The sequence below is a fragment of the Lissotriton helveticus genome, chromosome 2_1 (assembly GCF_964261635.1).
Source record: "Lissotriton helveticus chromosome 2_1, aLisHel1.1, whole genome shotgun sequence".
Classification (NCBI taxonomy): Eukaryota; Metazoa; Chordata; class Amphibia; order Caudata; family Salamandridae; genus Lissotriton; species Lissotriton helveticus.
Window position 1 is genome coordinate 2,020,369,420 of NC_136059.1, and position 14,360 is coordinate 2,020,383,779.

Consider the following 14,360-nt stretch of genomic DNA (forward strand, 5'->3'; position numbering starts at 1 on the left):
CAGGTTTCTATATAAATAAATGTTTACAAAATACTCCATATCTGCTTAAAAATCTTGTTTTGAAAGTGCACATAATTATCCAACCATATGCATCTCATATAATGTAAAAATATATATATGTATATATATATTTATGTATATATATTTATGTATATATATATATATATATATTCATTCATTTATTTATTTGTGTTTCTTGTTTATACCGCGTGAAATAAAAGCATGCTTCTATCACAACCTAAATGGGGATTCTCTTTTTGTTCATTTATTTGCAGTTTGCTCCCAGTTTTCAAGAGGAGTCTTTGCTATTTTTGGATTTTATGACAAGAAGTCTGTAAATACAATCACATCATTTTGCGGCACTCTTCATGTCTCCTTCATAACCCCAAGTTTTCCCACCGATGGAACACATCCATTTGTCATTCAGATGAGACCTGACCTGAAGGGAGCTCTCCTTAGCTTGATTGAATACTATCAATGGGACAAGTTTGCATATCTTTATGACAGCGACAGAGGTAAGTGATGAACTAAACTCCTTTCATGTACATCAAGACTGTAAAAATACATAACATGCTATAGTGAAACATTGGCATATGGGGTTAATTATAAATGATATTATTATTTATATTGGAATCTATTCTCACAATATTAATTAGGAAGTGTTTATTCTGTTTTGATTAAATTCAAGAAATAGCTTTGAAACTGCTATATGTTTGTCATGCCAAGAAGATTCCTGTTTACGTTCGTGAAGTGGTCCTCCTCAAAAGTTACATTAACAGAAATATTCAATTATGAAAAAATGATTATTTCCCACATCTGCATCTAGTGATCACCACTCGAGTGCCTCTTATTTCACAGAATTGATCTGTGAGAAGCCTTAGGCTGCGAGAATGCCTTGGATCAGATCACTGAACATTTATGAATGGTGCTTGTTCATGTCCTGCCAGTGTTTGGCCTTTTACCAATGTTTTATGAAAGCCGATTTCTGGAGGTGTGACTGTGTGACAAGAATGTTTGCAGTTGCACGTATGTGTTTGGGAGGCAGTGGGTACCTTGTGATACAGCCCCAGACACGGCTCCTTGTTCTCTTGAAAAAAAGCTGACAAGACAGGCAACCTAAGACTCTCTTGATCATGTCTTATTTATCTTTAGATTGTCACCTAGTAGGCACAATTTGTACAGCTGCTGTTGTCTCTATTTGGAATCAGTGGGATATGAAACTGCTTATGTCACTATCTAGTTATCCTGTAGTCTATGCACAAACCCAGTTAATATGAAAGTTAGACAGTGGAGAATCATAAGAGTGGTCTGATAAGTTAGCATATATAGGCAGAGGCACCCTATGGTAAGTATTTCTTGGATATACAGGAGCAACTTCTACTTTCTTCATATTCCTCTCCAAATATCCTAGGGGCGCATATTATTTATCCAAGGGAAGTATGTAGGATGACAAGATTCTGATGCTTTCTAATATTACATGCTCACTTACCCACGTGCTGCAAAGTGCACTTTCCAAAATATTTTATTAGTGGAAGCTGTGCTTGCTACAAAATATACGCCACTTAGTGTGAAGGAGTTAATGTCGTCTTTCATTAGGTTATTGGGAGACAGCTGTTCGTGACACTATCCTGTAGATTCAGGGAGGACAAAGGCATTCAGTAATCTACCCCTTGTGAAAAGGAGGTCTTCTACCCTCTGTGTTAATATCCCTATCGGTGGAAGGACTCCATTATTAAGTTCCTTCCTAAACCTAGTGTGTGTATACTGTTTGTTGCTGTGTGACCTATTATACTTGTGGTGTGTGGCTGAGAGGTCTTGTACAGTGTTAGTGACGTCCAAAGGACAATATAAGTTGCACTTCAATGGATCATTGGCTCAGAGACCCCATAGCATTCTGGGTGGTCTTGGGCTATTCGTCAAGTACTTGTCAAGTTACAAGATACAAGATGTGCCCAGTGACAGCATCAAACAGTGCTCTAGAAACTTGAGGGTGCACTAAAGGGAGCATTTATCCACACGTTAAGACAGTGCAAAGTCACAAAGAAATTTATGCAAACTGGCCCAAAGTTTTGTTAAAGTATTTACTTGTGCTAGTGCAAAGTTTTTTTTGTGCTAGAAATTTGCCTTGAATGTAACGCAAATAGTGCTTTGACCTGCTTCGAGTTACTTTGCATCAAAGGATTTCACCATGGCTGGTACATGGATGTTCCCATGCTACTATCCATGTTTTTTGATGCAATGTCCTATCTATTAATAATGGTAGACAGGGCTTTGCAACAAAAAATAACATCAGCGTTAGGCAAGCACTAACATGTCACACATTGCATGTGTGCTGCACTGTACAGCACACATGCGGTGTGGGAAATTTTTTAAAGTATGACTGAATATAGTATTGTCTATTGTAATGCTACCATTGAAGTACAAAATGTAAGCTAGATATCATCATCATCATTGGTAACTTTATTTCGGTCAAAACAGACCATAAAAGTGCAGGTAAAATACATACATAGAAGCACATAAGTAGATAAAACAATAAATAAGCTATCCAATAAAATGTAAACCTAAAAATATATTAAACATTAATAGTTATCAAGATATACAAAATAGAATATTGAAACAGACATGAATATCATAAAAAAAATTATGTCTGCGCCACATGCCAATTAGGAATCGTGAAACAGCAAAAACAATAGAGGGGTGGGTATCATACCTTAGGACCCTACAAGCCTGAGCACATTGACTGAAGTCTAAATTTCTACAAAGTGGAATTAGCCAACATTTCCTTGTTACCTGATAAGCAGGGCAAAAAAACAAAACATGGACTACATCCTCTCGCTTATGATTGCATGCCGGGCACACGGTATTCTCTGTATGAGCCCATTTACAGGTAAATGCCCTGAGTGGGAGACTACCGATCCTAAGCTGCATATAGAGTTTTTATCGCAAGTGGGGGATAGATTACATCCAGAAAATCCTCCTTTTGAGGTTCAATTTTTACTTGGAGGAACTCCACCGTCAATCTTCCCACGGTAGTACATCTCTGTAGAGATAATAAGTTGTGGTGCCTCAAATGATGTAACAGCTCTACCTTGGATATCCCCGGACAACTTTCGTCGGGATTGTCCCACAACTCAGGTAAACCAATCCTATTACTAAGTGCCCTGATGTGTAGGAGCCACAGAATGTTCTTAGTTTTTAAAGTAGCCCACACCTCTATGAATTCTTCTTTGTAGGAAACCAATTCAGGCACTGACCATAGTCTCTACCAGTACAGCAACGGCCGTACTGCTACTTCCTCCTCTATAGGATCTAGCCCCAGGTCCATACGTAAAGGTATAAGCGGTGTACTGGTTGGCAAGCCCAGAAGATTCCTCATGAAAGTATGTTGAACCTTCATGAGGCTGGTTATTCGTTGGTGTCCCCATAATTCTGCCCCACACATAGAAGCCGTTCTGGCCTGAAGTCTATAAATTTCTATGACCGGGGCTGCTGGCTTAAAATCTGAAATTCTGTGCACTTTACCAATTCCACCCACCACTTGGGATAACCTAAGGGCCGCCTTTGCTGTCTGAAAACCCTAGTCGAGATTTTCAGTTAAAGTAATACCTAGGTACTCGAAGGTCTTAACTCTTTCCAGAGGAGTACCACTGAAAAGTGGATTTGGGCGCGTCTGTTTAGGGGGATTAAAAATCATAAACTTAGTCTTGTCTAAGTTTATCTCTAGACCTCGCAGTGCACTGAATGCAGCAAAGCCATCCAGGATACGTTGAATACCCATTGATGTTTTGGACAACAACAGGGTGTCATCTGCAAACATCAACACAGTATCCAAAGGCCCCTCCAATCGATGCTCATGGAGGGGTCCAGGGGTAAGGAGCAAGAAGTCTCTCCAGCCTCACCCAACACAGTATCCAAAGGCCCCTTCAGTCGATACTCATGGAGGGGTCCAGGGGTAAGAAGCAAGGAAGCCTCTTCACCAGGATTAGCATAGAGTGCTCCAAAATGGGCTTCCCAGACCACAGGTGCTATATTCGCTACGGGTGCTAATCCCCCCTCACGCACCCCAGAGCCAACAATTGCCCAAAATGATTTGGAATCCTTACGTGAGAGAGCTGATTTTAGTTCTTCCCATCTATTCGCCTCTCAGTCTTTCTTTTCCCTATTGGTCACCTGCTTGTACATGAGCCGACATTGCTTAATGGCTGGTTTATCCTTTTCTTTTATTGCGGTTAGCAAATCTTTTTTGCTTTCCGACAGGATGCATTGTACCAGGGGTGGGTTAGATCTGGGCTTACCTTCTTACTACCTTTGGGGTAGAACACATCAGACAGTTTGACAACCAGCTGCTTATGAATTTCTCAATGTCCTAATCTGAGAGTCTTGCTGGGGGTCCTTTTCTGCCATCTCTCCCATTTCTGTCTGCTGCGGTAGAGCCAGCTGGTATATTCCTGCAAGTTTAGTTGGAGAGCCCTGCAGATAAGACCATTTAACTCTTCGCCTATTATTAGTTAGCAGGAGGGGCGGTTGAGCAGCATTAGGCACAGGGGCAGGGTTAGACATCCCAAAGCTCCCGGGTTTCAATGTCAGGACCAGGGCATTTTGGTCACTGTCTTTCCTTGGATATACCCTGAAATCCAGGACCTTATCCCAATGTTGAAGTTCAACCATTATATAGTCAATAATAGAGTTTTGCCCTTCTCTATTAAATGTTGATGAACCCGGTCTATCTGATTCTGTCCTCCCATTACACGCCCGCAAAGACGCTGAAAGGGAAAACAAATTAATTTGGAGAACCAATGGTGTCCATGCTTTGGCAGGTGGTATCTGCGGATCTACGATACGCCAATACTGATCCTCATCAGTTAATCCTCCCAAGTCTAAACTACTAAGGGGTTCAAATTGGCAATTGAAATCCCCGCCAACGAATAGGGCTACTGTTTGATCAAGGGTTAGGATAAACTGCATTAGTATATCGATAGTACCAGATTCTTGCCCACTCTGCATAGGCCTTGGATAGATGTTAAGTAAGGCAATCTGTGTGGAATCTGGGAGCGTTAGAAGGACACATTGGACATCGGGTGAGTTAGTCGGAAAATGGGCTGCTTTGGCACCCAGGTGCGTACCCACCCATGTAGATAGGCCTCCGAGGGTCTGCCCCTACCCCGTGTTGTAGCCAAAATATTAAAAATGGCAAAACCGGCCATCACATTCTCTTCCAATGCCCACGTCTCCTGCATCAAGCAGATGTCATGCTTTTCTATAAAAAAAAACACTCAGGCAAAGATAGTTTACTTCTAATCCCTGCCAGATTTCAGGACAAGATTTGAATGCTACCATCCATTACCCTAGTCCTAGTTGGGCCTAATTCTCTCACTGCGCTGTATTCCCCGAAATGTGATGCTTCACCAAGTTCTACCCCTCTAGAGCACGTTGGCCACTCAATCACTCGCGTTCTTTCTTTGGCTAGATATCAAATGAGCAAAGCTGTGTGCGCAGCACTAGGAAGGCTGAAAGAGAACCCACACTGGGGAGGAGAGCCCAAGTGCCATATCTTAGTAGACATGGTGCTGCCCTGCTCCCTCCACCTAGAGCAACACAGTGCAGCAACTATAACTGCAGCATTGTGCTAGAGATGAGCAAATACCCCCCTAAGTGTGCACCATATCCGGTTCAACTGCTAGATAGCTCACAAGCGTCTTTGCTTCAAGCTGCGCTGCTCTGCAAATTAGGGCATTAACGCAACTATGCCCTGTAACATCTACTGCAATATACAAAACAGCTCATAAGTTGTAAATGGTAATATTTCTGCAGAGGCTTCGCCTTGCCAGCTGCAAACTCTCATCCAAAACTGACTGCTTCAAAAATGTATACATTAACTATAAAATGGCATCCATAAACCCACAGGAGAGGCTCCTGTTCTCCCACTTTGCATGAACTAGCTCTTAAGATAATAAGAATTAAGGTCAATTATCCTTAAGAATAAGATGGCTGAGACAAGGTTGAATACTGCATTTTACCTGCTGGTGTTTTAGGTGGTCCAGTGAAGAAAAGCATGTCCTGTTCATCTAGCACAAAACGTCCTCTTTCTATCTCATCTCCACCGAAATCTGGATACATATTCGTCAAGTCATTACACCATATACCTTTGCAAAAAACCTTGAAGCAAAGACAAGCAGTCAAGGATTAAAGAAAAGTAATGAAAATCTATTTGCACAGTCAGTAACCTCATCTCCTAGCATCCTGGCATGCTAATAGGCGAGAAGGTTGAAGGCATGGTACTGGAATCGATTTTTAAGTAATGTGCTTCAAAAAGATAGGCTTAAAAATGTTCACAAACACATTTCGGCAGGGCAAGCATCTATAGTTAATTATAGGTCTACAATATGTAAGTCCACGTAAATACACCATGTTGAAATATTAATATAATTAATGTATGTGAAGCTAAGAATAGTAAATCTTACCAATATATACTTACTTCTATGATATTTTGGTTGTGGTTATTCTTGCTGTGATATGCTTGTACCATAATATTTCTGCGGTCGATATTCTGACAAACAACCAGGTCAAAAGCGCCTGGCTCTGTATACTTTGCTGCTCGGTTTCTGATTTCACCATGTGCTCCTTAGGAATCGGTAGTATAAATGCTTTCCATAGAGCTCTCCAAAGAAATATTTTTTCCAGGTAGGTGCATACCATCACCACATAAACTAAATAACAGAAACATTGTGGTGTTCATTACTTGCACTAAGAGATGCGGACAGGCATGGCCGGTACAGGTAAGAGCAGTGGGGTTGTGGGGGACTTGACATATGACGGGATAGGAAAATTAAAATAAATAAATAAAACCACTCACCTTGCGCTCGCCGCATCGCCGACTCGGCAATGCAGCCAGCGCAAGGAAAGTGGTTTTATTTATTCATTTATTTTATTTTCCCTATCCCGTCGTATGTCAACTACCTCCTCCTACCCCCGCCTCACCGCTCTTACCTGTACTGGCCGCGCCTGGATTCGGAATGGACTACTAGTGCAATATTTATCAATGCCAAGTATCAACCTAACAAGTGTATCATGACGAATGAGGGCTCTTCAGTGCCACCGTTTAGACATTTCCATCCAATTCTTATTAGGCCTCAGATCCTCTTGCCCTGTTTCTCTTGTGAGGGAGGCTTTTGTTGTGTGCCCCTTTCCTCTCTTCGTCAGCAGCGTGTAGTGCACGTCCTTTGCACTACACACACTTGGTGCGGTGGAGTTGGCAGCGAGGTTTCCGAGAAGACATCTGGTGCTTGATTTTATCGCAAAATGTGTAAAGGTTTCTCTTAAGGGTAATAGTGATGTAGGCGAGACATACAATTATAAGCATTAGCTATTATGTTACACCTGAAATCAGTAAGTGTTGTATATCCGTTTTGTGTTTCAGTGTGTTAAATATTAAATATAGTTTAAAAGGTACCCATTTCTGTTACTATTTGAAGATACAGAATCATCAATAATAGATTTCAAACTAATATATGAAGACGATTAAAAATATAATATCTGTAATAAGGGTAGAGTTGGTGTAGACTTTAGTATATTCACTTTATTGGTATATGTTTCATGCCCGTTGACTTTAGCAAAGAGATAATATTATACCAAGTAAAGTAACAGAAAGGTCTCATAGCCAACATAATTGAAAGAACATATTATTATACATTGAGGGTCAAGATGAAAGTGTATATCTTTCAATGTATATGTGAATACCACATTTTAAGCATTAGCCTCTGTGAAAAAGCTGGCTTAATTCAAGTAAAAATAATTAAAGGGCTCAATACTAAGAGTATCAAATGCTCGGGAAGTAACAAAAACAATCTTTTATTCATCTTATTCAATGCTCGCCAAAGTGCTTTCATATTTCAACTCTTCACTCAAAGTGTTATCAAATATGAGCAAACTCCTTCTCCAGTGTAAAGCCTTCTAGTGCAGATGTCTCAGCTGTGATAATATTTCATAGTTTTATTCTATTTCACATTTCTGCTTTTCTTTTAAGATTGCAAAGATTGCAGTTTGTACCTAGCTTCATTTGTTCTATGCAATTTACCATGTTGCCATCCTCATTTGTGTTCACTGCACAGCTTTCTTTTATGCCTGTCTTGCCCGATCAGCTTAAATGGCTGTCATCGATTTTCAGCCTGACTTACTGGAATGCATATAACCGCCATAAAATACCTTCTTTTCATTTCTGTCCGTTTTTTCTGCTTTGTGTACAAAAACTGGACCAAACTCCACACTTTCTGCTTCAGCCACTGAAATTCTATGAAAAAATAGTTTGAGAGTGTTTGCTTCTCTTAAAACTACACACTTATTACTCTGCAGATCAAGATTCCAGAAATGTGTTATTTTTTCATTTTTTATTGCATACCTTATAAAATACTCTACAATGAAAAACAACGCCGATCGCCAGACGTCACAAGCAATTAAAGTCACACGTTTATACATAATTAGATTGTCCCGAAATCTCTTTGAAAAAAGGAATTTAAGTATTTTTCCAACTTTAGCGTCTCATTTAGGCAGAATTGGCGTAGGGCAGCCATGCAAATCTTCTTGCTGCACTGCCTTACGCCAATGTGAAAGGGCAGGAATGCACCATATTTATGAAGTACGGTGCATTCCTGTCTCGCTGCCCTGGCGCACAACTTGTTGCTTAGCACCAATGCAGGCACCCTTGCACCATGGTACAAGGATGTTTCCTTTGCAGCCAATATTGTTTTTGTGCAAGAAGGGGCACCTTCCTCTTTCCATGCTGCAGCACACCTGAAAAGAGGAAAAAACGAGGAGAAATGAAAATATTTCCCCTCATTACGCTTGCTCTGTGGAGGCATAAGGTTTTGGGGCATCAAAATCTATTGGTGTTGCATGGGAAAACCCACCCCTGGTGCGCCTCCTTGGCGTGGAGCAAGGCAAAGCAGTGATTTGAGCTGCTTTGTCTTACTCCATATCTATGAGGCCATGCAGAGTGGCTTTGCGTGGCCTCATAGATATGATGGAGATGCTTGCACAGCCAGAGCTACAAAAAAAGTGATGCTCGAGTGGGGCAAGCCTGTCATAAATAAGCCCTTAAGTCTAAGAAAGAACTCTTTGATTCCAAGTCTGCAGCACTGAACAACTATGCCTGAGGTCTATTCAATATTTCCATTGTCTACAGCTTATATAGCCTCTCATCTGACTGGTATTTTTCATACAGATATATAAAAGTTTTCAAAAATCTTTCATAAAAAGCCACATGCGCATCTTAGTAAATGATATTATTCACGGTATTATACTACGAAAAAAAATTGTTTTGGTTCTCCTTGTGCCCCATACTGAATAACCCTGTCAAAAGTTTTCTGTTCCGAGAAAGTGTTTCACACATGCGTCCAGATCCCTTTAACAAACAAAGCTCTAGTGAACCACAGAAACACATTTTTGGTGTGTTTTAGAAATGTTAAATCCAATTTATTTCCTTTTATATAGAGTAGAGACTCTGGGGGCAATCAAAGTGAACATCTCTACATTTTACCCTTTGATATTTTTGCTAAAATATACTTTTTCTTTTTAATTTTCAGCTTCAAATGTAACTTGCGAGACTCAATCAATCAATGAATCCGGATTTGTAGTGCGTGGCTGCTTTACCCTTGAGGGTCTCAAGGAACTGTCCGATAATTCTGCCTGTTCTCATCATAATCCTCCAACAATTGATCTATCTAATCCTTCCTTCCTTTCTACGTTATTACAGCAATGAGTCATAACAGAAGAAACCAAATAAAATGACATATCATAAATTATATCACATAAATTATATTAAAAAGCAAGTATACATAAAACAAGGTAAAAGGTGGTCATTAATTTTAGAATACATTAGTTAGAGCCTAAAAACTTCTACAAAAATATATACCCGTTTGTAGACACATCTTTTGCCTAATCCTTCATATTGTGATTAAAAAGTGGGGTACACCCAAAACTAGAATTTGCCTATTCTCAGTTTCTAAAATGAGATTTGAAATGTGATGGTCCCTAACACCTAAAAGCCAACAGAAAGAGCAGAAGAACAAAACAAGTACTTGCGACTCATTATCTGCTCCACGGCTATGGCACAAATATCCTGTAGGGCTCTGTTTACTTACCCATTTGCCAGTAAAGGAGGCAATTGGTAAGGTACTGTATCTGAACTGCATATACAACTTTCGGTCATAGGATGCTCTATTTAATCTAAAAACTGCTCCAAGATATAGGCTACCTTGATCTTCAGAAAAGAGTTGGTCAGGGTACCATAAGAAGAGAATGCCAGTAGTTTATCTATTTTGTGTTGCTGAAACCACCTCTTGAGCAGAGTTTTACTAACTGTCAGGGCAGCCTCTGGTTCGGTCCATAGATTCACACACCCTACCTAGACCATAGTATCTTTTATATATTTTATCAGAGGTACGCTTTCTGACCCTGGAATCCATAGCACTTCTTTAAAGCCAACTCGATAAGAGTGCAGGTCTGGTGAGACCCAGATCCGTCTTCAGAAATGTATTGGCCTGATCCCCGCACACTCAGTAATAGGCCTAACTCCCAGGTCAAGTCTAAGTAAGATTAATGTGTACTATTGAGTTGTCCCAGTAGCTGGCTTAGGAAGTGCTTTTCACCAAAAAAACTAAAACAGATATATCCTTATGCCCCTATAGTTCAGCCCCATACAAGGCAGCTCCTACTGCCTGCATTTTATTCAAGTGGATTGCTGGGAAAATTGAGCAGAAATGTGAGTTCTCTTGTATAATTAGTAGAACCCTACTGTGTTGAGTTAATTTAAGCCTTCCTTTTCGATATGGCATCTCCAATCAAAGTCTTCAGTAAGGGTCAGCCCCCGGTAGTCAAAAACATGAACATGGTCTAAGGGGACACTACTTAGCTTGGAACTAGCTCGAGTGGAGTGACTGGGATTTAAAGTAATGGATTTATTTTTGTCTACATTTATCTCAAATACTCTCTGGGTGCAAAATCTCTCAAAACTACGTAGACTTTTTTGTAACCCCATCAGTGTTTTAGACATAAGAGGGGTATCATTCACAAACATCAATGCTGGGATCTTAGTATTGGCCAGCCTTGGCACATCTCCATCACAATTATTCAAGAAGAAAATCAAATAATTTACATAAAGGGAGAAAAGGATGGGGCAAGGACACAGAACTGCCTTCCTCCCTGTTCCACAAGAAAGGGGTCTATATATTTGCCTGATGATCCACAGCAGACTTGTGAAAAGTTATTGCTGTGTAATCTGATTAATTAAGTCAACAGGTCAGCAGGGACACCCAAATCTGCAAGAACCTGCCAAGTTTTCATACGGGGTACTAAATCAAACGTCAAACGTAAGTTAATGAATGTAATGTATAGGTTGCCTTTGCCTAGGACCACTGTCTTCCAGTAAATTAATTAGAAATGCAAGACCTGGTCCACTGTACTAATACCCTCCCTAAATCCTGCCTGGAGTGGCGGCGACAGGATTTCTTTTTCTCCCATTCATATTTGCAATCGATCAAGGAGTATGCTACAAACATTTTTGGGGGAGCAGTCAATTAGGCTAATGGGCCTATAGTTGCGTGGGTCAGTTTGAGATCCCTTCTTATGGATGGGGATAATTTCTGCCCCTCCACAAGTATGAGGGATTAGTGCTTAATGCATGATGTTGTTAAATATTAATAAAAAGTATGGACCACAAACATCTATTTCAGTCCTGAAGAGGTCTGCAGGTATTTTATCTAACTTGGTAGCTGTATTAGGTGCTATCCTAGCAACTACCAGTCCTACATCCTCTAGGGATATTGGATTATATTTCATTGTCTCCACCATAGGTTGATTGCCCAACAATATTTGCTGGGAGAGATTTACGTCTTCTTTCAGGAAGTAGAGGGAAGAAAAATGTATGACCCAACAGCATTAGCTGGGAAAGATTTACGTCTTCTTTCAGGGAGAATAGGGAAGAAAAATGTATGACCCAATCTGCTGCCAGCACATTAGGCATTGCCTGCCCCTTCCACCTCAGTTTACCTCTTTTCAAAAATTGGTATAGCCTGATCGAAATAGTGGCCTAATAGATCAGGTTTCCTGGAAGAGACAGTCTATAAGGAGGCATGTCTATAAATATGGCCCACACCAGGATGTTCAACTCGGAGGCTAATACTGCTATATTCCAGGGCAAAATGTTTGCTACTGTGGGTGAGGGTTTTGAACCAGGTTCCTCAGGGTTGTTCAAGCCCAAGTGATCACCAATATTAATCAGGGGAACAGACTAGACCAGAGGTGAGGGTTGTTCAAGCCCAAGTGATCATCAATACTAACCAGGGAAATAGACTAGACCAGAGGTGTGGCCAAGCCCATATTATCCTTTGACCTTCCCACCACATAGCCATGATTCACTGAGGAGCTACCATTACCAGGTTCCATAGGCCTACTTATCCCAACAGCAATTTCATTCGCCTCACCAGTGTGCGCCTTGGTACTCAGACATAGAACCAGAGGGGTTCCATTGCACCTTACCTCCATGTAGTTATGAGCCTTAGTACTATTGAATGTACCCCATCCCTTCCGTAATGGAGAGACCAGCCAGAAAGAACCTATCCAGTCAGTGGCTAGTCACTCCACCCCATCCAAGGCATCAAAGCCATTTGAGGTGGGAATCATAAAACCAACAGGGCCCCCCATATGCCCTATAGGAGCCCTAACAGGTCCATTACAAATACATGGTTTTAGTGCAAGGTTTTCAAATTCCATGGGACAAGTTGGTTTATAAAAAATCCACACCGGTAATAACTCAGTCCTAGTCTCTCTCCAAGGTCATTGGATGGGGCTAAATAGCAACCTCTGCACCATCTGGGGGGATCTAAAATTCATAATTATACAATCGCCACTTTAGTCCTTGGGCCAGATCCCGGCCACCCCACTCTCCCTGTAAGCAAAATCTAATTTGCCATATAATTAGGGAACTACTTCTGTGCGACCAGTCAGTTTAAACATTTGTTAGTCACTTCATCTTGTCCATCCTTTTGGTTCACATTCAGTTTAGGGACACCCACCAGAACAAGTACGTAGGGACAGGATGCTGGTGGAAGGTCGATCACCGGCCATCTCTATCTAGGGACTGAAGTGATTGGCATAGGTGGCTGAATCTCCATAGTGCCTGTGTTGGTGGACAATAAGGCTCACTCCTTCCCACTGCTTTTGCGGTATGCATAGCACACTCACGTGGAGTCACTGACCCTCTGCCCTGGTTATTTACACCATCTCTAGCTACATTGACTGCTGCAACCCTCTGCTGGGTATCAGAGTCCTTGGCCATTTTGTATTTACTTTTAGGGTTTTCAACCTGAACACTGTCCTTAGCTACGGGAATAGAACATGCAGCCTGCTTTGACCGGGATAGAACCCCATCAAAGCCCTTTTTTGATGGACTCCAGGCTCACTGAAGATGGGGAAAGTTCTTGATGCAGATAGACTTTTATTCTCCCAAAGAAAGATTCCATGAGGGCCACGGCCCAGTGAGGTGTATCCAGGTACTGGAAGGGATTGAAACAAAGGTCGTTGTTTAGGCCGTTTGGCAGCTCGTGAAGATCAAGACTAAGTCTAGGTGTTAAATTCCGCTCCGCCGCCGGAGGTTTCGGAGTTTTGCCAACTACACGCTCCATTGGGAACGGGGAGTTCAGGCAAAAACTCTGACTCAGCGGTGGAGCGGTGTTAGCACCTGCACCCATGCCCAATTAAAGAGTAAGAAATAAACACTTACCTGCTCTGGCATCTCTGGGCTGCCCTCCTCCTCTCCATGGTCTCTCCTCCTCACCGTCCGCCATCCTCGCCGGTCATAAAACATGCATGTGCAAAGTCCTCGCAAGACGTACAACATAGAGGCTTGCAGCCAGCGAGGTTGGTGGGCTGCGAGGAGGAGACCATGGCGAGGAGGAGGGCATCCTGGAGATGCCAGAGCAGGTAAGTGTTTATTTCTTACTTTTTAAATGTATTGTAGGAGGAGGGTAGCGAAACGGAGTTCCACTAATTGTTTTTTCAACACTGTGGAACTCCGGGTTGTGGTACTCCGCCATCCCCGCCAAGGGTTCATCAAGACCTAACTTTAAATCGTGTCCCTGTTCAATTAGGCGCCGGGGTTGCTCGTCTGCGTTACCTTGATAATTACCTAACCCCAGACGATCTTCTTTACTGTCTATAGAAATTGGATTGTATAACAGGAACCTCTTCAAGCTTTACTTAGTGAGGATTCCCAGTGACAGTCCCTCTGTATAAGCGCTATATCTGCAGAGATAATCCCCACGCCCTCTGTAACATTTTATCAATGCTAGTATTCTTGGGGGGAATGC

The 14,360-nt window shown here is 41.5% G+C and overlaps 1 protein-coding gene across 5 annotated transcripts in view; it reads left to right on the forward strand.

Annotated features, from left to right (window-relative positions):
• GRIA2 (glutamate ionotropic receptor AMPA type subunit 2) overlaps nt 1–14,360 on the forward strand; it is a 512,702-nt gene that overhangs the window by 181,232 nt on the left and 317,110 nt on the right. For all 5 annotated transcript variants that reach the window (XM_078676989.1, XM_078676984.1, XM_078676985.1 and 2 more), the window contains exon 3: nt 276–515. In XM_078676989.1, the coding sequence (XP_078533115.1) occupies nt 276–515 (240 nt within the window). The remainder of the gene's footprint in view (nt 1–275; nt 516–14,360) is intronic.